At 43.8% G+C, this 27,077-nt stretch overlaps 1 protein-coding gene across 1 annotated transcript in view; it reads right to left on the minus strand.

The window, feature by feature from the left end:
• Window positions 1-27,077, minus strand: part of LOC126295058 (homeobox protein B-H1-like) — a 159,848-nt gene that overhangs the window by 96,714 nt on the left and 36,057 nt on the right. Inside the window, exons 2-3 of the mRNA XM_049987305.1 lie at window positions 22,229-22,892; window positions 12,124-12,249 (exon numbers count right to left, since the gene is read on the minus strand). Coding sequence (XP_049843262.1) covers window positions 12,124-12,249; window positions 22,229-22,774 — 672 coding nt within the window. The 5' untranslated portion in view covers window positions 22,775-22,892. The remainder of the gene's footprint in view (window positions 1-12,123; window positions 12,250-22,228; window positions 22,893-27,077) is intronic.

Genomic DNA, 27,077 nt, shown 5'->3' on the forward strand with positions numbered 1-27,077 from the left:
GCACCACATTTCGAAAGCTTCTATTCTCTTCTTGTCCAAACTAGTTATCGTCCATGTTTCACTTCCATACATGGCTACACTCCAAACAAATACTTTCAGAAACGACTTCCTGATACATAAATCTATATTCGATGTTAACAAATTTCTCTTCCTCAGAAACGCTTTCCTTGCCATTACCAGTCTACATTTTATATCCTCTCTACTTCGACCATCATCAGTTATTTTACTTCCTAAATAGCAAAACTCCTTTACTACTTTAAGTGTCTCATTTCCTAATCTAATTCCCTCAGCATCACCCGATTTAATTTGACTACATTCCATTATCCTCGTTTTGCTTTTGTTAATGTTCATCTTATATCCTCCTTTCAAGACACTGTCCATTCCGTTCAACTGCTCTTCCAAGTCCTTTGCCGTCTCTGACAGAATTACAATGTCATCGGCGAACCTCAAAGTTTTTACTTCGTCTCCATGAATTTTAATACCTACTCCAAATTTTTCTTTTGTTTCCTTTAATGATTGCTCAATATACAGATTGAATAACATCGGGGAGAGGCTACAACCCTGTCTCACTCCTTTCCCAACCACTGCTTCCCTTTCATGCCCCTCGACTCTTATTACTGCCATCTGGTTTCTGTACAAATTATAAATAGCCTTTCGCTCCCTGTATTTTACCCCTGCCACCTTTAGAATTTGAAAAAGAGTATTCCAGTCAACATTGTCAAAAGCTTTCTCTAAGTCTACAAATGCTAGAAACGTAGGTTTGCCTTTTCTTAATCTTTCTTCTAAGATAAGTCGTAAGGTCAGTATTGCCTCACGTGTTCCAACATTTCGACAGAATCCAAACTGATCCTCCCCGAGGTCTGCCTCTACCAGTTTTTCCATTCGTCTGTAAAGAATTCGCGTTAGTATTTTGCAGCTGTGACTTATTAAACTGATAGTTCGGTAATTTTCACATCTGTCAACACCTGCTTTCTTTGGGATCGCAATTATTATATTCTTCTTGAAGTCTGAGAGTATTTCGCCTGTCTCATACATCTTCCTCAGCAGCTGGTAGAGTTTTGTCATGACTGGCTCTCCCAAGGCCGTCAGTAGTTCTAATGGAATGTTGTCTACTCCGGGGGCCTTGTTTCGACTCAGGTCTTTCAGTGCTCTGTCAAACTCTTCACGCAGTATCGTATCTCCCATTTCATCTTCATCTACATCCTCTTCTATTTCCATAATATTGTCCTCAAGTACATCGCCCTTGTATAAACCTTCTATATACTCCTTCCACCTTTCTGCCTTCCCTTCTTTGCTTAGAACTGGGCTGCCATCTGAGCTCTTGATATTCATACACGTGGTTCTCTTCTCTCCAAAGGTCTCTTTAATTTTCCTGTAGGCAGTATCTATCTTACCCCTAGTGAGATAAGCTTCTACATCCTTACATTTGTCCTCTAGCCATCCCTGTTTAGCCATTTTTCACTTCCTGTCGATCTCATTTTTGAGACGTCTGTATTCCTTTTTGCCTGCTTCTTTTACTGCATTTTTATATTTTCTCCTTTCATCAATTAAATTCAATATTTCTTCTGTTACCCAAGGATTTCTAGCAGCCCTCGTCTTTTTACCTACTTTATCCTCTGCTGCCTTCACTACTTCATCCCTCAGAGCTACCCATTCTTCTTCTACTGTATTTCTTTCCCCTATTCCTGTCAATTGTCCCCTTATGCTCTCCCTGAAACTCTGTATAACCTCTGGTTCTTTCAGTTTATCCAGGTCCCATCTCCTTAATTTCCCACATTTTTGCAGTTTCTTCAGTTTTAATCTACAGGTCATAACCAATAGATTGTGGTCAGAGTCCACATCTGCCCCTGGAAATGTCTTACAACTTAAAACCTGGTTCCTAAATCTCTGTCTTACCATTATATAATCTATTTGATACCTTTTAGTATCTCCAGGGTTCTTCCACGTATACAACCTTCTTTCATGATTCTTAAACCAAGTGTTAGCTATGATTAAGTTGTGCTCCGTGCAAAATTCTACTAGGCGGTTTCCTCTTTCATTTCTTAGCCCCAATCCATATTCACCTACTATGTTTCCTTCTCTCCCTTTTCCTACACTCGAATTCCAGTCACCCATTACTATTAAATTTTCGTCTCCCTTCACTATCTGAACAATTTCTTTTATTTCATCGTACATTTCTTCAATTTCTTCTTCATCTGCAGAGCTAGTTGGCATATAAACTTGTACTACTGTAGTAGGTGTGGGCTTCGTATCTATCTTGGCCACAATAATGCGTTCACTATGCTGTTTGTAGTAGCTTACCCGCAGTCCTATTTTCCTATTCATTATTAAACCTACTCCTGCATTACCCCTATTTGATTTTGTGTTTATAACCCTGTAGTCACCTGAAAAGAAGTCTTGTTCCTCCTGCCACCGAACTTCACTAATTCCCACTATATCTAACTTTAACCTATCCATTTCCCTTTTTAAATTTTCTAACCTACCTGCCCGATTAAGGGATCTTGACATTCCACGCTCCGACCCGTAGAACGCCAGTTTTCTTTCTCCTGATAACGACATCCTCTTGAGTAGTCCCCGCCCGGAGATCATAATGGGGGACTATTTTACCTCCAGAATATTTTACCCAAGAGGATGCCATCATCATTTAATCATACAGTAAAGCTGCATGTCCTCGGGAAAAATTACGGCTGTAGTTTCCCCTTGCTTTCAGCCGTTCGCAATACCAGCACAGCAAGGCCGTTTTGGTTAATGTTGCAAGGCCAAATCAGTCAATCATCCAGACTGTTGCCCCTGCAACTACTCAAAAGGCTGCTGCCCCTCTTCAGGAACCACACGTTTGTCTGGCCTCTCAACAGATACCCCTCCGTTGTGGTTGCACCTACGGTACGGCCATCTGTATCGCTGAGGCACGCAAGCCTCCCCACCAACGGCAAGGTCCATGGTTCATGGGGAAAATCAAGTACCGCCACAAACCTAAAGTCCTTTTTACTCTCCTGTTTATTTGATCTGCAGTAGTCAGCATTTGTCGCCAGTAGTACATTCTATCAGTAACTGTTTCCCAGATTTCTAAAACTGAAGAATATAGTTATCAGTTCTAATATCGTGTTTAATGAAGAAAGCAATATTTCCAGATGGTGAAATTCGATAGTGCAGCTGCCTCTGTAGTATAATGCACAGTGCACCAGCCTGGAAGACAGGGAGGTGAACCGGATGCAGATCGAATCCACACGGCCGGCTAACAATCGTCGTTCTGGCACAACAGCGGGTGTATGCATGGATGGTTCAAATGGCTCTGAGCACTATGGGATTTAACATCTGAGGTCATCAGTCGCCTAGAACTTAGAACACTTAAACCTAACCGACATAACGACATCACACACAATCATGCCCGAGGAAGGATTCGAAACTGCGACCGTAGCAGCAGGGCGGTTCCGGACTGAAGCGCCTAGAACCGCTCGGCCTCAAAGGCCGGCGTATATATGGATTTTAGGCGACATTTCACTCTCGTTCAGGAGTGGTTCTCGCAGAGGCGATATTAATATGCGATAGGTTACATAATGGGGCTAGTGATATGACGCAAATCAACTCGCATTGGCGGAATCTGTAGAAGAGTAGCTGAAGCGACTTAACTGGTTCGCCGGCCGCTGTTAACTGCAGCCGTAGCATTACCATCACACTTGCCATAAATAAACACGATATAGGCGTATTCCTCTGTCGCAAACGTGAAAGGCAACCCTATTTCATAAATAATCCACAAATTACAACAATTACTATGTGGTTTCACTTAAATACATTGTTGTTATTATGTTCTTTCACTGAAAAACGCAAAAAAAACTAACTCGTTTCATGGTCAGCAAACGACTGAAACAACTCACAAACAGCTGCCAACGATGACATAAACGTTTCTACATCCTTAATGGGAAGCAAACAAATTTACTTGTATAATAATCTTTGCTTCTCTGAAAGTTCTGGAAAAATACTGGAGAACCACGTCTGGGACATGATTTATTAGATTCAACAGACCAATAACGACGAAATAAATGGAAATCGTGCTTTACTTTAACCCTGTACAGTTTTACGATGACTACATACACTCCTGGAAATGGAAAAAAGAACACATCGACACCGGTGTGTCAGACCCACCATACTTGCTCCGGACACTGCGAGAGGGCTGTACAAGCAATGATCACACGCACGGCACAGCGGACACACTAGGAACCGCGGTGTTGACCGTCGAATGGCACTAGCAGCATTTGTGCACCGCCGCCGTCAGTGTCAGCCAGTTTGCCGTGGCATACGGAGCTCCATCGCAGTCTTTAACACTGGTAGCATGCCGCGACAGCGTGGATGTGAACCGTATGTGCAGTTGACGGACTTTGAGCGAGGGCGTATAGTGGGCATGCGGGAGGCCGGGTGGACGTACCTCCGAATTGCTCAACACGTGGGGCGTGAGGTCTCCACAGTACATCGATGTTGTCGCCAGTGGTCGGCGGAAGGTGCACGTGCCCGTCGACCTGGGACCGGACCGCAGCAACGCACGGATGCACGCCAAGACCGTAGGATCCTACGCAGTGCCGTAGGGGACCGCACCGCCACTTCCCAGCAAATTAGGGACACTGTTGCTCCTGGGGTATCGGCGAGGACCATTCGCAACCGTCTCCATGAAGCTGGGCTACGGTCCCGCACACCGTTAGGCCGTCTTCCGCTCAGGCCCCAACATCGTGCAGCCCGTCTCCAGTGGTGTCGCGACAGGCGTGAATGGAGGGACGAATGGAGACGTGTCGTCTTCAGCGATGAGAGTCGCTTCTGCCTTGGTGCCAATGATGGTCGTATGCGTGTTTGGCGCCGTGCAGGTGAGCGCCACAATCAGGACTGCATACGACCGAGGCACACAGGGCCAACACCCGGCATCATGGTGTGGGGAGCGATCTCCTACACTGGCCGTACACCTCTGGTGATCGTCGAGGGGACACTGAATAGTGCACGGTACATCCAAACCGTCATCGAACCCATCGTTCTACCATTCCTAGACCGGCAAGGAAACTTGCTGTTCCAACAAGACAATGTACGTCCGCATGTATCCCGTGCCACACCCAACGTGCTCTAGAAGGTGTAAGTCAACTACCCTGGCCAGCAAGATCTCCGGATCTGTCCCCCATTGAGCATGTTTGGGACTGGATGAAGCGTCGTCTCACGGGGTCTGCACGTCCAGCACGAACGCTGGTCCAACTGAGGCGCCAGGTGGAAATGGCATGACAAGCCGTTCCATAGGACTACATCCAGCATCTCTATGATCGTCTCCATGGGAGAATAGCAGCCTGCATTGCTGCGAAAGGTGGATATACACTGTACTAGTGCATGCTCTGTTGCCTGTGTCTATGTGCCTGTGGTTCTCTCAGTGTGATCATGTGATGCATCTGACCCCAGCAATGTGTCAATAAAGTTTCCCCTTCCTGGGACAATGAATTCACGGTGTTCTTATTTCAATTTCCAGGAGTGTATTAGCGAAGTTGCCAAATTTCTCGCAAACTCTTTTATTAGTCGTGTAAGTAGGCTGTTTAGGTTTTTTTATTGGTAACGCCACGTAGCGCTTTGTATGAAAATCACTGGCTGTCCTATGTGCAGTCTGTGGCTAGTTTGCATTGTTGTCTGCCATTGTAATGTTGGGCAGTTGGCTGTTAACAGAGCGTAGCGTTGCGCAGTTTGAGATGAGCCGCCAGCAGTGGTGGATGTGGAGAGAGAAATGGCGGAGTTTTGAAATTTGTAAGACTGGATGTCATGAACTGCTATATATATTATCACTTTTGATCACTTTTGAGGTAAATACATTGTTTGTTCTCTATTAAAATCTTTCATTTGCTAACTATGCCTATCAGTAGTTGGTGACTTCAGTAGTTTGAATCTTTTATTTAGCTGGCAGTAATGGCGCTCGCTGTATTGCAGTAGTTCGAGTAACGAAGATTTTTGTGACGTAACTGATTTGTGAAACGTATAGGTTAATGTTAGTCAGGGCCATTCTTTTGTAGGGATTTTTGAAAGTCAGATCGCGTTGCGCTAAAATTATTGTGTGTCAGTTTAAGCACAGTCATGTATAATTGTTCAAAGGGGACGTTTCAGTCGTAACTCCGTAACTAAACATTTGCGGACCTATCTTTATATGAACTTTTTTCTTTATTTTTACTTGTAGAATTACGTATTAAAATATTTTCATGTCTTCGGGAATCACCCTGCATATGTCAATTCTAGTTACCGATTCCAATATTTGTAGCTTTTTTGCAGGGGGCTGGAATCGATAAACAGAATTGACCTATTTAGGAGGTCAATTCTAGTTACCTATTCCAATTATTCGGTGGTCTATAATTTCGGACATATTTCATTAAATCTGTGGACTACGTTTTTGCAGGATTTCTAGATATCTTATTGATCTCAGAACTAGTACGGAAAGGTAACATATATTGTACATACAGCTTCCAAATTTTTCTCTTTTTCGTAGTAGTGAAGAGAGTAATAGTATACATGCAAATCCTGTAACGCTTTATTGCGCACAATTATTGAAATGGTCTCAATAAGAAACCGTGGAATGGTTGGAATCGGTAGGTCAGTTTCAGTTTACCTTGTCCAGAATTTGTTAGAACCTACTTTCTGTGGGTTTTCTTTGGTTCTGTACTAGTCCCATTAACTTTAACAATTATAATTAAAAGTTAACGCTATTTCACAATATTATGACTTCATCATGCGCTGGACTGTAAAGGATTTAAAGTTTCCCTGTTCTTTTCTTACTCGCATAAATTACGATGATAATTTATTTCGGACTTGTACACTTCTCTTTTTGTGTTCGTATTTCTTTTCGTTACTTTTAATCAAATGGCTCTAAGTACTATGGGACTTAACATCTGAAGTCATCAGTCCCCCAGACTTAGAACTACTGAAACCTAACTAACCTAAGGACGTCACACACATCCGTGCCCGAGGCAGGATTCGAACCTGCGGCCGCATCAGCAGAGCGTTTCCGGACTGAAGCGCCTAGAACCGCTCGGCCAGAGAGGCCGGCTACCTTTAATCCTCGTCGATTTAATTTGTGGTTAAGTAATTAATCACATGAAATGTGATTGTAATTTTATCGTGTGTTACATTCGTTTATTTACGAATATGATCAGTTGCTTTCAGCTTCGCACACCCGGATTCCCGGGTTCGATGCCCGGCGGGGTCAGGCATTTTCCCTTTTTCGTGATGACTGGGTGTTGTGTGATGTCCTTTAGGTTAGTTAGGTGTAAGTAGTTCTAAGTTCTAGGGGACTGATGACCATAGATGTTAAGTCCCATAGTGCTCAGAGCTATTTGAGCCAAGTTGCTTTCAAAGGTTGCCTATATGTAGCATCTGTGCCTTAGGTATTACGTCATTGCTCAAAGCCAACGAGTGGATCTGACACTATGATTGGTCTGCAATTGCAAACTTTTAAATTGAAGGGGCAAATCGGCCACTGTAAGTGGGATTCGTAGAATTAAAACACTTGCTCTTTTAGCTGTGATACCAATTATGGTTTGTAAGCGTGTACCATTATACAGTCTGGTTGCATCAAGGTTTCATAATAAGAGGAGTGGAACACTAACCTTTAACCTGAGTTTGCGATAAGGCACTCCCCACAATAATTCGAAAGAGTTAAGACACTCTATAAGCTACGTGATGTGACGTCAGCTGACCCCACATGTCTGCATCTCCACGTATGGGTAGCCTGTACTGTGCCCCCTCCCCCCCCCCCCCCCTGCAGCCACTGTTTAACCCCAACGTGCGACAATGCGGAATGTGCAGCATTGCTTCTGAGCGTTGTGTGTTGAGAGTCTTGGGAGAGCATGCATCTATGCACTATGCCGTAGAACTAGCTATACATCATATTTTTTTAATATACTAGGCCTGTTTAACAAAGAATGATCATAATGATGATAATAGGGAAGGGAGTGAGACAGGGTTGTAGCCTATCCCCAATATTATTCAATCTGTATATTGAGCAAGCAGTTAAGGAAACAAAAGAAAAATTCGGAGTAGAAATTAAAATCCATGGAGAAGAAACGAAAACTTTGAGGTTCGCCGATGACATTGTAATTCTATTAGAGACAGCAAAGCACTTGGAAGAGCAGTTGAACTGAACGGACAGTGTTTTGAAAGGAGGATATAAGATGAACATCACCAAAAGCAAATCGAGGATAATGGAATGTAGTCGGATTAAGTCGGGTGATGCTGAGGGAATTAGATTAGCAAATGAGACACTTAAAGTAATAAAGGAGTTTTGCTATTTGGGGAGCAAAATAACGGATGATGATCGAAGTAGAGAGGATGTAAAATGTAGACTGGCAATGGCAAGGAAAGCGTTTCTGAAGAAGAGAAATTTTTTAACATTCAGCATAGATTTAAGTGTCAGGAAGTCGTTTCTGAAAGTATTTGTATGGAGTGTAGCCTTGTGTGGAAGTGAAACATGGACGATAAATAGTTTGGACAAGAAGAGAATAGAAGCTTTCGAAATGTGGTGTTACAGAAGAATGCTGAAGATTAGATAGGTAGATCACATAACTAAGGAGGAGGTATTGAATTGGATTGAGGAGAAGAGAAGTTTGAGGCACAACTTGACTAGAAGAAGGGATCGGTTGGTAGGACATGTTCTGAGACATCGAGGGATCACCAATTTAGTACTGGAGGGCAGCGTGGAGGGTAAAAATCGTAGAGGGAGACCATGAGATAAATACACTAAGCAGATTCAGAAGGATGTAGGCTGTAGTAGGTACTGGGTGATGAAGGAGCTTGCACAGGATGGAGTAGCATGGAGAGCTGCATCAAACCAGTCTCAGGACTGAAGACCACAATATCAACAACAATTTTTTATGACAACATTCCTTTCCTCATCATCATAATTTTGATGGTCCTTCGCAAAGCAGTGTCCCATGAATGCGATGCACTTGTCTCAGCGTTTCTCCCAGTCTTCAAATATATGATGGAAACCATTTTTTGAGAGGCTCTTCAAAATCGCCCCCGCAGCCTTCACCACTGCTTCTGATGATTGATAATGCCTCCCACGAAGGCGTTTCTTCATGTTAGGGAATAGAAAAAAAAGTCACGTGGGGATAAATCCGGACTATAGGGAGGGTGAGGGATGCACTCCACATTGATTTTTGCCAGATATTCAACAACAACATTGGCAATACGCGACCGCGCATTATCATGGTGCAGCATCCAGCCTGCTTCACGGAAATATGTTGTTTTGCGCCTGATATGGACTTGCAATGATTTCAGGACACCCCTGTAGTATTGTCCAGTTACGGATGTGTGTAGAAGCACAACATGCTGATAAACCATTCCATGAATATCAAAGAATGATATGACCGTAACTTCCGCAGCAGAAACAAAAAAAATGGTTCAAATGGCTCTGAGCACTATGGGACTTAACTTCCAAGGTCATCAGTCCCCTAGAACTTAGAACTACTTACAGCTAACTAACCTATGGACATCACACACGTCCATGCCCGAGGCAGGATTCGAACCTGCGACGGTAGCAGCTCGCGGTTCCGGACTGAAGCGCCTAGAACCGCGCGGCCACCGCGGCCTGCAGAAGCAAACACTTTTGCTTGTTTTTTTTACGGATTTGGTGATGATGGAGATTTCAGCTTTGAGCTTTGCTGTTTGCTCTCAGGATCAAAATGATGTAGCCAAGTTTCATGAGCAGTGATTACATTTGAAAGAAACTCCGCATCTTCCTCTAACATCAACTTTAACTGCATCCACACCTAACCAGGAATGTCCTTTTGTTTGGGAATCGACAGTCTTGGAACCCACCGCCCACAAACACGTGTCATCCGTGATTTTTCTGTCACCAACGTTTGAGTGGCACCCATGTAATGTTCAGTATTTCAGAAAGTGATCTTATGGTAATTCGTCGATCCTCTCCCACAATGACAGCATCAGTGTTGGTGTTTTCTTCCGTAAGAGGAGTAACTGGAGCACTGGGTGCACCTTCCATTTGAATTGGTTGTCTCCCCTCTTTAAACATTTTAAACCACCTTCGAGCTGCGCTATAGGGAAGAACAGATTCTCAATAGGCCTTCTGCAACATTGTACATGCTTCAGCTAAAGATTTGTTGAGAAGAAGGCAGAATTTCAAAAGCCTTATATTGTTCCTCGGGTGTTACCGCCATAGCAGCGGTAGGCGACAGTGACATGTCTGACCTTGCCTGCCTCTCACAGGCGGGAACCAGGAGTCCCAACAATGAAACTACTATGGCGTGTTTGTTGCACATTAAGCTGACAGAATACCACAAGATTAAATTTTAGCGTGAGAAATTATGACCATAAAAAATTATGATCGTTCTTTATTGAACAGCCCTCGTAGTTTATGTTCACGGATGTAAAAATTATGTTCCCTTCTCTACTTCCCCCCTTTTAGGGGTCGAAATCGTTTAATTCAATTTAAGTTTTTAAATTTTGAATCCCTCTACTTCCGTAATCATCAGATATGTTGCTGGCCAAACTGCAGAACTCATTTCTCACTTCCTAATGGAATTCCCTCGGCATCATGTGACATAATTAAAGTACATTCCATTACCCGTCTTTTACTTTTGTTCATGTTCATCTAATGATCTCTTTCAAAGACGATATCCATTCCGTTCAATTGCTCTTCCAATACATTTCCCATCTCTGACAGAATTGCAATGTTTTCAGCATTTCTCAAAAGTTTTGTTTGCTTTCCCTGATCTTCTACATCTATATCTACATCTTCATACATACTCCGCAAGCCACCTGACGCTGTTTGGCGGAGGGTACCCTGAGTACCTCTATCGGTTCTCCCTTCTATTCCAGTCTCGTATTGTTCGTGGAAAGAAAGATGGTCGGTATGCCTCTGTGTGGGCTCTAATCTCTCTGATTTTACCCTCACGGTCTCTTCGCGACATACACGTAGGAGGGAGCAATATAGTGCTTGACTCTTCGGTGAAAGTATGTTCTCGAAACTTCAACAAAAGCCCGTACCGAGCTACTGAAAGTCTCTCCTGCAGAGTCTTCCACTGGAGTCTATCATCTCCGTAACGCTTTCGCGATTACTAAATGATCCTGTAACGAAGCGCGCTGTTCTCCGTTGGATCTTCTCTGTCTCTTCTATCAACCCTATCTGGTACGGATCTCACACTGCTGAGCAGTATTCAAGCATTGGGCGAACAAGCGTACTGTAACCTACTTCCTTTGTTTTCGGATTCCATTTCCTTAGCATTCTTCCAATGAATCTCAGTCTGGCATCTGCTTTACCGACGATCAACTTTATATGATCATTCCATTTTAAATCACTCCTAATGTCTACTGCCAGATAATTTATGGAATTAACTGCTTCCAGTTGCTGGCCTGTTATATTGTAGCGAAATGACAAAGGATCTTTCTTTCTGTGTATTCGCAGCACATTACACTTGTCTACATTAAGATTCAATTGCCATTCCCTGCACCATGCGTCAATTCGCTGCCGATCCTCCTGCATTTCAGTACAATTTTCCATTGTTGCTACATCTCTATATATTACAGCATCATCCGCAAAAAGCTTGAGTGAACTTCCGATGATATCCATAAGGTCATTTATGTATATTGTGAATAGCAACGGTCCTACGACACTCCCCTGCGGCGCACCTGAAATCACTCTTAATTAGGAAGACCTCTCTCCATTGAGAATGACAAGCTGCTTTCTGTTATCTAGGAACTCTTCAATCACCCAATTGGTCTCATAGTCCATATACTCTTAACTTTGTTCATTAAACGACTGTGGGGAACTGTATCAAACGCCTTGCGGAAATGAAGAAACACGGCATCTACCTGGGAACCCATGTCGATGGCTCTCTGAGTGTGAGTTCAGTTCCCTTCTCAAATCTCATCTTGCTTAATGTACAGATTGAATAACGCCGGGAATAGCTACAAACCTATCTCCCACTTATTACATAAATTTCATTAATTTTCAGGTTTACAGGGAACATACATTGTGGGAAAACTGTGATAGACAGGAAAACGGACGTCAGATATGGATTGACGCAGAGATTTGGCTGTTGCCAAATAATAGGTAATAGAAATTTCTACACCAGTGACAGTGGATGCTGCTTCACTCACCTGGGCGTCGGAATGCTGAACTCCGGCTGGTGGCTGCTGTTGGTGATGTAGCACCTCCTGAGGCTGGTGATGCGCTGAGCCGAAGTGAGCCTCGTCACCATCTGGTCCCGGCTGGTGCACAATCTGCTGGGGCAACAAATACACAGGCACTGGGAGACGAATCAGTCAGTATTGGTGAAGAGGCTGACATCAAAGTGGTAATACATCACACGTGTACAGCGTGCTCTAAATTTCCCCTGACAAACCTGTAGGACTAGTAGAGGAGTCTGAGTACATAATATTTTGAGCTGGAACTGATGTCCAGAAATGTACCGTTTCCATGCTACAGTCATTTAAAAACGTATTGGTAAAATTTTGTACATGGCTGCACGTTCAGAGACCATGAATAATTACAATTGAAAGAAAACAGCCCTCGGTCAATATTTTTTAACGAATTAACCGGGTTTCTACACTGCTAGGAGTGTCTTCCTCAGAATTTAAATTTAAATCAAAGTACTTCACTATTTTTTTGACGAATTAACCGGGTTTCAACACTTTTTAAATTTATTTGATTCAAATTCTGAGGAAGACACTCCTATCAGTGTTGAAACCCAGTTAATTCGTCAAAAAAATAGTGAAGTACCTTGATTTAAATTCTGAGGAAGATACTCCTATAAGTGTTGAAACCTGGTTAATTCGTTAAAAAATTGTGAGCGAGGGCTGTTCTCTTTCAAGTGACATATTGGTAAGGCTGGTATTGTTCTTGTTGTATATCGGGAAACCACCCCAGCTACCGCCAGGTCTGGGTTGTTACTATGGAGGCTGGCAAAGTTAGTGGCAGAGGGTGGCCGGATACCCTTCCTCTTATCACCCCGTACCCCCCCAGGACGGAAATAGTGTACCCCAGCTCTCCGCATCTAGTGTAAACTGTGGAACAGTGCGAACGTTTATCAGATGTCTGCGAGTAGTGTAACTGAAGAGAGACGTGGGGACCAGCCCGGTATTCACCAAGTGGGATGTGGAAAACAGCCTAAAAACAACCTCCAGGCTGACTGGCACACCGGCCCTTCGTCATTTATCCTCCGAGCAGAATCGATCCGGGGTCGGCGAGGCTAGCCGAGTCCAGGAAGCAGCGCATTAGCGCTTTCGCCTAACCTGGTATTACGCGATATTTCTTTGACAAAAGAATGTGCTCAAGTATTCCTCAAATTTTCAAATAACTTACGGGTTTGCTGCCGGGTGACGTCGTCGACCACCGCCGATATTTCGACAGGAGCACACCGTGCCGTTCTCAAGGCACAAATGCAAAAAGGAAGCAATGTGCAAGGAAATTTAATACCTCGGTTCACAGAGGAGAAACAAGCAAGATACCACACACAGTAACCGCAAAGTAAACAAATCAAAGATAACCAACATCAGAAATGTCGATAGCTACTATTATTCAACAGGTGAGGTAGCCCTAATTCTGTCCCTCTGTTTTTTGATGAGAGACAGAGCCGGATTCCAAGCAGCGTTTAGACAAAATCCACGATCTCTGTTTATAAGGTTGCTTGATAGTTTGATTTCAACGGCTTCCTTAATAACACTATCCCAATAGCTGGACGTGCAAGCCAGAATCTCCGTGTTCTTGTATTCCATAGGATGACCCGTGTCAAGGCAATGTTCTGCAGTGTGGATTTGCTCGGCTGTTGTGAGCGTGTGTGACGCTTATGTTCAATACAGCGGTCTTCCATGGTCCTGATTGTCTGACCAGTATATGACATGCCACAGCTGCAAGGAATCCGATAGACACCAGCCTTACGCAAACCAAGATCATCTTTTACTGACGCCAACAGGGCCTTAATCTTAGAAGGTGGTCGAAAAACACATTTCACATCAAATTACCGAAAAATACGGCCAATCCTGTTAGAAATGCTTCCTGCGTAAGGCAAAAAGGCCGTAGACTTAGGTGCCACTTCGTTGCTATCATCACTCACCCGTTGCACAGAAGGCTGATAGCGCAACGCACGTTTGATCTGCCTCTCACTAAAACCATTGTGACGAAAGGTGCCTTCGAGATGTGACAGCTCAGCCGCCAAACTTTCAGGGTCTGAGGTCCGTAAAAGATGATCTTGGTTTGCGTAAGGCTGGTGTCTATCGTATTCCTTGCAGCTGTGGCATCTCGTATATTGGTCAGACAATCAGGACTGTGGAAGACCGCTGTATTGAACATAAGCGTCACACACGCTCACAACAGCCGAGCAAATCCGCTATTGCAGAGCATTGCCTCGACACCGGTCATCCTATGGAATACAACAACACGGAGATTCTGGCTTGCACGTCCAGCTATTGGGATAGTGTTATTAAGGAAGCGGTTGAAATCAAACTATCAAGCAACCTTATAAACAGAGATCGTGGATTTTGTCTAAACGCTGCTTGGAATCCGGCTCTGTCTCTCATCGAAAAACAGAGGGACAGAATTAGGGCTACCTCACCTGTTGAATAATAGTAGCTATCGACATTTCTGATGTTGGTTATCTTTGATTTGTTTACTTTGCGGTTACTGTGTGTGGTATCTTGCTTGTTTCTCCTCTGTGAACCGAGGTATTAAATTTCCTTGCACATTGCTTCCTTTTTGCATTTGTGCCTTGAGAACGGCACGGTGTGCTCCTGTCGAAATATCGGTGGTGGTCGACGACGTCACCCGGCAGCAAACCCGTAACTTATTTGAACATTCGATTCGCCGGGAAAAGTTAAGGTCTCATTCCTCAAATTTCTTTGACAAAGGTGTTTGACGTCGTGCTAGAAAGGAATATTATACTGTCGTCATATTTTCGTCAAATTGGAAGATGTTGGACGGCATTTCGTTATGTGCTGCAGTTTCTAGCAGCACAGTTGCATTCTGTGTGTATCTGGAAGAAAAGCAGCGGAAAAAAGGAAACAAACTTGGCTGAAGCCCTAGGCATTACGTCGAGGTAATAAAAGCATTCACCAAAATTTCCTCTCTGACAGGAAATCACAAATCCAGTCACGTAACTGAGACGATATTCCATAAGCACGCAATTTCACTACGAGCAACTTGTGTGGTACAGTATCAAAAGCCTTCCGGAAACCCAAAAATACGGCAACGATCTGAAATCCCTTGTCAATAGCACTCAACACTTCATGTGAATAAAGAGCTAGTTGTGTTTCACAAGAAGGATGTTTCCTAAACCCGTGTTGACAGTGTGTCAATAGACCGCTTTCTTCAAGGTAATTCATAATGTTCGAACACAATATATGTTCCAAAATCGTGCTGTATATCGACGTTAACGATATGGGCCTGCAATTTAGTGGATTACTCCTACTACCTTTCTTGAATATTTGTGTGGCCTGTGCAACTTTGCAGTCTTTGAGTACGGATCTTTCGTCGAGCGAACGGTTGTGTATGATTGTTAAGTATGGAGCTAATGCATCAGCATACTCAGAAAGGAACCTAATTGGTATACAGTCTGGACCAGAATACTTGCTTTCTCCACGTCCTTATTTTTAGCTGTCTTCTCTTAGGTCAACTGGGACTGACGTATAATCGTCTTTCGACACCTCTCTGTCTTCGTGTTCTATAGTTGGGGGCGCATCACTCCAGTTGTTTTTTGCGCCCTAAAGCCAAACGAAACGAAACCAACACTAACACTGGGAGAATATCTGGACCAGCGCGGGCTGTCGGCATGGTGACCATTGTTGTGACGTCATTTCGTGCGGTAGGAGGTAGAGGCGCGTTTACAGTGGGGCGGCCAGTCACAACACTGAAAACACCAAGTCGTCTTCAATATTCGTATAGCATCACCCTTGACCACACCCTTGCATACACACTACTGGCCATTAAAATTGCAACACCATGAAGATGACGTGCTACAGACGCGAAACTTAACCGACAGCAAGAAGATACTGTGATATGCAAATGATTAGCTTTTCAGACCATTCACACAACGTTGGCGCCGGTGGCGACACCTACAACGTGCTGACATGAAGAAAGCTTCCGACCGATTGCTCATACACAAACAGCAGTTGACCGGCGTTGCCTGGTGAAACGTTGTTCTGATGCCTCGTGTAAGGAGGAGAAATGCGTACCATCACGTTTCCGACTTTGATAAAGGTCGGATTGTAGCCTATCGCGATTGCGGTTTATCGTATCGCGGCATTGCTGCTCGCATTGGTCGAGATCCAATGACTGTTAGCAGAATATGGAATCTGTGGGTTCAGGAGGGTAATACGGAACGCCGTGCTGGATCCCAACGGCCTCGTATCACTAGCAGTCGAGATGACAGGCATCTTATCCGCATGGCCGTAACGTATCGTGCAGCCACGTCTCGATCCCCGAGTCAACAGATGGGGACGTTTCCAAGAGAACAACCATCTGCACGAACACTTCGACGGCGTTTGCAGCAGCACGGACTATCAGCTCAGAGACCATGGCTGCGGTTACCCTTGAGGCTGCATCACAGACAGGAGCGCCTGCGATGGTGTACTCGACGACGAACCTGGGTGCACGAATGGCAAAACGTCAGTTTTTCGGATGAATCCGGGTTCTGTCTACAGCATCGTGATGGTCGCATCCATGTTTGGCAACATCGCGCTGAAAGCATATTCGAAGCGTGTATTCGTCGTCGCCATACAGGCGTATCACCCGGCGTGATGGTATGGAGTGCCATTGGTTACACGTCTCTGTCACCTCTTGTTCGCATTGACGACACTTTGAACAGTGGACGTTACATTTAAGGCGTCTTACGACCCGTGGCTCTACCCTTCATTCGATCCCTGCGAAACCCTACATTTCAGCAAGATAATGCACGACCGCATACTGCAGGACCTGTACGGGTCTTTCTGGATACAGAAAATGTTCGACTACTGCCCTAGTGACCACATTCTCCAGATCTCTCATCAATTGAAACTGTGTGGTCAATGGTGGCCTAGCAAGTGGCTCGTTACAGTACGGTACTCACTACTCTTGATGAACTGTGGTATCGTGTTGAAGCTGCATGGGCAGCTGTACTTGTAACGCTGTCCAAGCTCTGTTTGACTCAATGCCCAGGCATATCAAAGCCGTTATTACGGCCGGAGATGGTTTTTCTGGGTCCTGATTTCTCAGGATCAATGCACCCAAATTGCGTGAAAATGTAATCACATGTCAGTTACAGTATACTATATTTGTCCAATAAATACCCGGTTAACATCTTCATTTCTTCTTGGTGTAGCAATTTTAATGGCCAGTAGTGTAGAAAACATCGTGAAAGTACTGCTGCCAAGATAAAAACTCGTAACAATATCATTCAAGAATTGTGTTGAGCGAAATGGGAGCTTCAGCAGCTACCTTGCGCACATCATCCATTGCGCTGGTCTTCTCAGCAGCCGAGTATTTTCCCCGCTGTGGCTAAACAGCTGCCGCGTCAACTCGAACCACACTACGCAGTTATACGGTGTACAACTTTGCTTCCGCCGTTTTTCCCAACATTTGAGGCTTTAATGAAACAAATTGGTTACACGTGAATCATTCAAAGTATTTTCCATCGTTGGCCATTACGTCCTCCCATATTTCGGGCAGTGTACGAATCCCACGTCGAGAAAATTGTTCATCTTTTGAAGCGATCCACGAATCGCTTCTTCATGAGATCGGAAGTGTTGGTCAGCCAGCCCATGCGCAGCCATCGGATCGCCACGTTGTGTACCGTGATTAATCAGTCTACACAACGTTTTTCCACTGTTCAGTTTTCTACATCTACATCTAGGTCATTACTCTGCTATTCACAATAAAGTGCCTGGCAGAGGGTTCAATGAACCACCTTCAGGCTGTCTCTCTGCCGTTCCATTCTCGAACGGCACGCGGGAAAAAAAGGGTACATAAATTTTTCTGAGCGAGCGCTAATTTCTCTTATTTTATCATGATGATTATTTCTTCCTATGAAGGTGGGAGCCAACAGAATGTTTTCGCAATCGAAGGAGAAAACTGGTGATTGAAATTTCATGAGAAGATCCCGTCGCAACGAAAAACGATTTGTTTCAATGATTGCCACTCCAATTCATGTATCATGTCTGTGACACTATCTCCCCTATTTCGCGATAATACAAAACGAGTTGCCCTTCTTTGTACTTTTTCGATGTCATCCGTCAGTCCCACCTGATTCGGATCCCACACCGCACAGCAGTACTCCAGAACAGGGCGGACAAGCGTGGTGTAAGCACTCTCTTTAGTAGACCTGTTGCACCTTCCAAGTGTTCTGCCAGCGAATCACAGTCTTTGGTTTGCTCTACCCATAACATTATATAAGTGATCGTTCCAGTTTAGGTTATTTGTAATTGTAATCCCTCATTATTTAGTTGAATTTAGAGCCTTCAGATTTGTGTGACTTATTGCGTAATCGAAATTTAGCTGATTTCTTTTAGTAATTATGTGAATAACTTCACACTTTTCTTTATTCAGCGTCAATTGCTACTTTTCGCACCACACAGATATCTTATCTAAATCATTTTGCAATTTGTTTTGGTCATCTGATGACTTTAGAAAACGGTAATTGACACCATAATCTGCAAATAATCTAAGACGGCTACTCAGATTGTCTCCTATGTTGTTAATATAGATCAGCAACAATAGGGGGCCTATAACACTTTGTTGGGGAGCGCCGGATCTATGTACATCTACATGGATACCCTGCAAATCACGTTTAAGTCCCTGGCAGACGGTTCATCGAACCACCTTCACAATTCTCTATTATTCCAATCTCGTGTAGCGCGCGGGAAGAACGAACACCTATGTCTTTCCGCACGAGCTCTGATTACCCTAATTTTATCGTGGTGATCGTTCCTCCCTATGTAGGTCGGTTCAACAAAATATTTTTGCATTCGGAGGAGAAAGTTGATGGTTAGAATTTCGTGAGAAGACTCCGTCGCAACGAAAAACGTCTTTCTTTTAATGATGCCCATCCCAAATCCTGTATCATTTCTGTGAGACTCTCTCCCATATTTCGTGATAATGCAAAACGTGTTGCCTTTCTTTGTACTTTTTCGATATACTCCGTCAGTCCTGTCTGGTAAGGATGCCGTACCGCGCAGCAGTATTCTAAAAGAGGACGGACAAGCGTAGTGTAGGCAGTCTCCTTAGTAGGTCTGTTACATTTTCTAAATGCAGCATTTGGTTACCCTTCCCCCCAACATTTTCTATGTGCTCTTTCCAACTTAAGTTGTTCGTAATTGTAATACCTAGGTATTTAGTTGAATTTACGGCTTTTAGATATGACTGATTTATCGTGTAACCGAAGTTCAACGAATTCCTTTCAGCACTCATGTGGATGACCTTACACTTTTCGCTGTTTAGGGTCAACTGCCACTTTTCGCACCATTCAGATATTTTTTCTAAATCGTTTTGCAGTTTGTTTTCATCTTCTGATGACTTTATTTGTCGGTAAACGATAGCGTCATCTGCAAACTGCCGAACACGGCTGCTCAGATTGTCTCCCAACTCGTTTATATAGATAAGGGACAGCAAAAGGACCTAAAACACTACCTTGGGAAACGCCAGAAATGACTTCTGTTTTACTCGATGACTTTCCGTTTATTACTACGAACTGTGACCTCTCTGACAGGGAATCACGAATCCAGTAGCAATGGTACCGACAGGGCCTGGACGCACTTGTCTAGCGCTGCAAGGAGGCCATGGAACGGGATGGAGATTGCGTGCAAATATATGGTGTGTAGATAAAACACCATTCTTTCGTGTGTGTAATTCTCATTGTGTTCAATAAAGGACTGTTGAAGAAAAAATTCGTTGTATTACTTTCTGGGCAACCCTCGTAAAATTAAGACACGTTCATATGTTTTGTCGACATAGAAAACGCGTTCTGCGATGTGAAATGGTGTAAAATGTTCCGAGAAAAACAGGGGTAAGCAACAGAGAAAGACAATATGTACAAGAACAAAGAGGGGACAATGAAGTCTCACATTAAAAAGGGATGTAATTTGGAGCCCCTACCGTTCAATCTGTACATAAAAGAAGCAATGATGGAAATAAAAAAAAAAAGTTCAGGAGTGAAATTAAAATTCAAGACGGAAGGATAGCAGAGATGCAATTCGCTGATGAAATTGCTATCCTCAGTGCAAGTGAAGAAGAATTACATATTACGCTGAATGAAATGAACATTCTAATGAGTACAAAATACAGATCGTGAGTAAATCGAAGAAAGACGAAAGTAATAAGAAGTAGCTAAAATGAGAACAGCGAGAGACTTAACATCAGGATTGGGGATCGCGAAGCAGACAAAGTTAAGGAATTCTGCTACCAAGGGAGCAAAATAAGCAACGGTGTTGGGGCAAGTGGGACATAAAAATCAGGTTTGCGCTGGCAAAAAGGGCATTTCTGTCCAGAAGAAGTCTACTACTATTAAACATAGGTCTTAATTTGAGGAAGAAATTTTTCAGGATGTACGTTTGGAGCACATGGTGGTGAAACAGAGACTGTGTGATGCCTGCACGCGAGAATATTGAAGCATTTCAGATGTGGTGCTACCGACTAATGTGAAAAGTATGGTGGACTGATCAAGGAACGGGGAGGTTCTCCACAGAACTGTCGAGTATAGGAATGTATGGATCCACTGACAAGAAGAAGGTACACAGCAGGGAATAACTTCCATTATACTAGAGGGAGAGGGTAAAATCTGTAGAAGAAGACAGAAGTTGGTATGCCTTCTACAAATAACTGAGGACAAAGATTGCAGTTGCTAATTTGGGGGAAAAAAAGTTGCCACAGGAGAGGAATTCGTGGTGGGCCACATCAAACCAGTTAGAATCCTCATGACTCAAAAACCACAAACAAATTTGGTTATGTATACTATATACACTCACAACAAATTATTTCCTACGCTTGCTGCTGTTGCAGTTTTAATGTCCAGGAGTGTATTGATCTTTTATCTGCTAGATAATCAGATCTGAAGGAGCGAGTAAGGCACAATGGCTGTAGATACAGTATGTGATGAAAAGTATCCGGACCACAGGCAAAAACATACGTTTTTCCTATTAGGTGGATTGTGCTGCCACCTACTGCCAGGTACTCCATATCAGCGACCTGAGTGGTCATTAGACTTAGCGAGAGAGCAGAATGGAGCGCTCCGCGCAACTCACGGACTTCGAACGTGGTCAGGTGATTGGGAGTCACTCGTGTCATACGTCTGTACGCGAGATTTCCACACTCCTAAACATCCCTAGGTCCATTGTTTCCGATGTGATAGTGAAGTGGAAACGTGAAGGTGGACGTACAGCACAAAACCGTACAGGCCGACCCCGTATATTGACTGACAGAGACCGCCGACAGTTGAGGAGGGTCGTAATGTGTAATAGGCAGACATTTATCCAGATCGTCACACAGGTATTCGAAACTGCACCAGGATCCACTGTAGGTACTATGACAGTTAGGCGGGAGGTGACGAAATTTTGATTTCATAGTCGAGCGGCTGCTCATAAGCCACTCATCACGCCAGTAAATGCCAAACGATGCCTCGCTTGGTGTAAGGAGCGCAAACATTGGACGATTGAGCAGTGGAAAAACGTTGTGCGGACTGATGAATCACGGTACACAATGTGGCGATCCGATGGCAGGTTGTGGGTATGGCGAATGGCCAGTGAATGTCATCTTCCAGCGTGTGTAGTGCCAACTTTAAAAATCGGAGGCGGTGGTGTTGTGGTGTGATAGTGTTTCTCATGGAGGGGGCTTGCACCCCTTGTTGTTTTGCGTGGCGCTATCACAACACAGGCCTATATTGTTGTTTTAAACACCTTCTTGCCTCGCACTGTTGAACAGCAATTTGGGGATGGCGACTGGATCTTTCGACACTATCGAGCACCTGTTCATAATGCACGGTCTATGGCAGAGTGGTTGCACGACAATAACATCCCTGTCATGGACTGGCCAGCACAGAGTACTGACGTGAATCCTGCAGAGCACCATATTGAATTCCAGCGTTACCAAGGGACGGCGCCACGGTCTTGTAAGTCATTTTCAGCCAGGTGTGCGGATACTTTAGATCACATACAGATAAATATAAACACCTGAAAGAGAACCCAAGTGCTTGCATATGTAAAGAAGAATAAAATGTTCGTATGACAATCACTGGGTGGAGCCTACCTGTCCGTGGTGTAGCTGCAGGTGGTGCTGGTGCAGAGTGGGTCGGCTGTGGTGCTGGTGCTGGAGGTGAGGGTGGTGCTGATGGTGCGGGCCAAAGCCGTAGTGGTGCCCCAGTGGTGGCGGAGGCGGAGGCGGAGGCGGCATCAGCGTCGCGGTGTGGAGGTCCGTACCGCCGGCGTCCCCCGCCGGTCCACACGGGTCCCGAGGGAGCTCGCCGAACAGCGGCACCGGCTGCCCGGAGTAGCTGCCGTGGTGGTGGTGGTGGGGGTAGTGGTGGTGGGGACGGAGGTGCGGGGAATACCCGCGCACGCCCGGCAGGGGTGCCAACACCGTGCCCGCGGTGGTGTTGGGGTTGGTGGCGATCGCTCCTCCACTGGCGGTGTCCTCTGTCGGAGCCGGCATGGTGCCGCCGACTGGCGACCCTGCAGCCACCAGGTGGTGCTGCTGGTCCACCGGAAACGAGTCCTCGGAGTCGTGTTTCGTCCCAAATCGCGCTGGGATGGCAGGTTTGTTGTCTTCAGAATCGTCTTCCACCTTCAGGTGCATTGGTGCTATCCGGTTTGTCCTACAATCTCCAGTTCACACAGATAGTCCTCTAGCCTGGAAGGTGGCGCAGACGGCCTCAGCTTGCACACAACGTCGGTGCTTTGCCTGTGGAGACGACCTGGAAAGCAAATTTAAATAATGATGTACTCATTGCGAACCATCACAGTACTGTATTCAAACATTATGAATCACCTCAAAGGCAACAATCTATTGATACGTAATCAGCATGGTTTCAGAAAACATCGCTCTTGTGCAACGCAGCTAACTCTTTATTCGCAGGAAGTAATGGCCGCTATCGACAGGGGATCTCAAGTTAATTCAGTATTTATGGATTTCCGGAAAGCTTTTGACACCGTTCCTCACAAGCGACTTCTAATCAAGCTGCGGGCCTATGGGATATTATCTCAGTTGTGCGACTGGATTCGTGATTTCCTGCCAGGAAGGTCGCAGTTCGTAGTAATAGACGGAAAATCATCGAGTAAAACTGAAGTGATATCAGGTGTTCCCCAGGGAAACGTCCTGGGACCTCTGCTGTCCCTGATCTATATAAATGACCTGGCTGGCAATCTGAGCAGTTCTCTTAGGTTGTTCGCAGATGATGCTCCAGTTTACCGTCTAGTAAGGTCTTCCGAAGACCAGTATCAAATGCAAAGCGATTTAGAAAAGATTTCTGTATGGTGTGGCAGGTGGTACAATCTAAAGGACGTAATTTTTTTAAAAAAAATTATAAATGCCATCAATGTTTCGTAAATGGCAAAGTTGTAATGTTTCGTTACTATGAATGCAATTTCTTTTCAGCTTTATTGGATTGTGGAAATGTTCCCGTTTTTATCCACTATGTGTAGAAAGCATTACTCGAAAACATGAAGAATACACATTGCCCCAAAACCCCGTATTTTCTTCCATATACAACTACTTTTCCAAGCCGACTACCATTTACATACTGTTCATCAATCCTCATCGATCTGGGACACTGAAACAATTCCAGAAAACTGGAATGTTGTGTTCATTCACCCACGTCATAAAAAAGGGGGCGAAACAGATCAATATCTAGAGAGGAACTTCATTGCTACAGTTAGAATACAAAATGTTATCGAAAGCTCTTCCTCAGCTAGATAATTGAATTGGAGGATATCAAGCTGGATTCAGGAGCAGCAAACCCTACCTTGTCCACAAAAAATTCTAAATCTCCCATAATTAGGTGCGTGGCAGAATCAAATGAAAAGACAGTTGTGACTTTTGTTGACTTCAAAAAGGCTTATCATTTTTAAAAACACAGATTCTCTTCTCAAAACACTGGAGGAATTTGCAGTATACAAGCTCGAACAAAACACGGTATCTAAAGTTAATTTTCTTTGGACAACTTCCAGTCCCTTCCAGATGGTAACAGGAGTCAGACAGAGGTCGGCAACCCACTACCATTCAGGTGTGTACTGGAAAAATTTGTGAGATAATAGAAAACAGTAGAAAAAACAAAACGTTAGTAACTACATAGAGCTGGGTAGATCTACATCTACATCCACATCCATACTCCGCAAGCCACCTGACGGCGTGTGGCGGAGAGAGGCGATAAATTGTTTGCCCTTTGCAGATGGTCTCCTAGTGACTGATGTGACCTTAGAGTATGCGAAGAAAAGACTAGAACTTAGGAAGCGGATAGCTGAAAAGGCAGGTCTGCGAACACCTTTTGAAAAGGGGGAGGACATGACAAACGAAAATAACTCACAGAAAATTTTAAAAAGCAAGAAAACAGACAACTTCAAATATCTGGATGAAAATATAAACATAAAACGCGCTAAAGGAGCAGTTATTCTCAGAACTGAAGAATTAAAACACAGACGTGAAAGTAAGAAATCTGTACAGTAAACACCGTTTTCCAGAGATGTTAAACTAAGGCAGTATAAAACAGTTGTAAAACCTGAAGTCGCCTATGGGTCGGAAACACCAATTCTTCTTGGACGCAAAAATGCGATTGATTGACTTTTCTCATTTTGTGAATACCGAAGGAGCGACCTGTTTTACTTGCTAAAAAAATTCAAGAGCCTAGATCACATAAGTATTTCTTTACTCAAGACAACCGGTTTCGACAGACTTTGCTGTCATCTTCAGGTCTTAAAAATCTTTTTGTTGTGAAAAGTGTTCATTGCACGGTGGACCTCACGCCAAGTTGTCACGCCGATAAAAAGTCTTTTACACTGTGTTGACTTTTAGATCCACATCGCAGCTTGGCGTTCGGTCCACTGTAAAATGAAGACGTTTCACAGAAAAAAAAGGTTTTTAAGACCTAAAGATGACAGCAAAATCTGTCGAAACCGAATGTCCTACATAAAGAAACATTTATATGATCAAGGCTAGTGAATGTTTTTAGCAAAAATGCATTAGAAGTTTTGTGAAAGAAAGAAAAAAGTTTGCGAAAAATTTTACATGCAATCAATAACAAAGATAGCAATTTGATTTTGCGACGAAGTAAAGAAACGTACTGATTCTACCCTAAAACAATAGATCAGGTTAGGAAAAGATGTGGATGTCTAGAGAGAAAGAGGAAGACGGACTGAAAAAGAAGATTCACACGTTCTTCCAAATTAGGAAAACAGCCAGAGAAAACGCGTGGGGTGGCAAGACCACAGAGGACTCAGAAGAAACGCAAATTGAATAGCAGAGACAAAGTCCGACGAAAAGTTAAGAAATTCGAAGATTTTCAGTAACATAAAACAGACAGAAGAACAACGGGAATGGTCAGATGAGAAGAAAAGAGCTTATTCTGAGAAAATGAAACAGATTTGCAGAAGGAAGAAAGAAAAAGTTATCTTGACGTGTTCTCAGTTAGCCTGAAACTAAATAAACAAAAAACGGCCTCAGAAGTTTTTGATCACTCCCTGTTCATAATTCGTTTACTACAGTATGTTTGAAAATTGTGGTAACGGTCACTAGATGATGACCCAGAAAACAACTACTACAGAATGAGATCTCATTTTGGAAATATCCCCCAGGCTGTGACTAAGCCATGTCTCCGCTATATCCTTTCTCCCAGGAGTGCTAGTTCTGCAAGGTTTGCAGGAGAGCTTCTGTAAAGTTTGGAAGGTAGGAGACGAGGTACTGGAGGAAGTAAAGCTGTGAGGACAGGGCGTGAGTCGTGCTTCGGTAGCTCAGACGGTAGAGCACTTGCCCGCGATAGGCAAAGGTCACGAGTTCGAGTCTCGGTCCGGCACACAGTTTTAATCTGCCAAGAAGTTTCAAGTTACAACTACTACAGTCTGCCTTAGGAGCCGCAGCACAGATGGGTCCCGTGTGTGGCGATATTTGAACACCGTTTCTATACTCATGCAACATCTTACCGATTAAAAGTAAAACTGCGCTCCACAGTATGTCACTCAAGTACGGCAGTGCTGTCCCAGTAGTAGTAACTACACCCTGCATCGAAAATTTCTTATTACACTTAGCAAAGTAACTCCACTACAGAATGCCTAGGATATTTTGCTCCAACGTATGATGTCTGCGCCCTGCCTAACCATTCTGCTGAGAGAGGTTATCTCTGAATCTGTAGCAAAGTTGTGTGCGTTTCCGGACGCATGTCAACACTGTTTTTACACATGGACCACTGCGTTTACGTCAAAAGACGAAGAATTGTACTCCACAGCCTGTCACACAATGTTATCCCGGTAGCAACAAACATTCATAAATGGACCATACCCATGCATGTGGTACACTTGGTTCCAGCGTTTCCTGCATGCCGACTTCATGCGTTTGCAATTTTAATGGCCAGTTGTAAATTCCATCCTGAGAGATACACATATTCTTAACTGTGTATGGTTTCTTCACTTGAGCTACGTAACCAAAGTTTATTTTACGTTATTAGCTTCAATTGTTCGCAATTCGTAGTTCTTACTCCACCTGTACAGCTCTTTTGACGATCGTTCGTTCCTTTTCACTCCGATAAATGTTTCTTTCATCGATCCTCGAGAGAATATCGTAATTCTGTTATTTTTTTACGATGTGCGACTTTATGCGTTTGCAATTTTAATGGCCAGTTCTAAATTCCATCCTGAGAGATACACATATTCTTAACTGTATATGGTTTATTCACTTGGGCATCGTAACCAAAGTTTATTTTAAGATATAAGCTTCAATTTTTCGTAATTCGTAGTTCTTACTCAACGTGTGCAGCTTTTTTAACGCACGTTCGTTCTTGTTCGCTCCGATAAATGTTTCTTTCATCAACCGCCGAAAGAAAATCGTAGTTCTAACATGTGTTATTTTTTTACGATGCGCGACTTCGACGCAATGACAACTAACTGTTTCGTAT

Source organism: Schistocerca gregaria, chromosome 11, assembly GCF_023897955.1.
Source record: "Schistocerca gregaria isolate iqSchGreg1 chromosome 11, iqSchGreg1.2, whole genome shotgun sequence".
NCBI classification, from domain to species: Eukaryota; Metazoa; Arthropoda; class Insecta; order Orthoptera; family Acrididae; genus Schistocerca; species Schistocerca gregaria.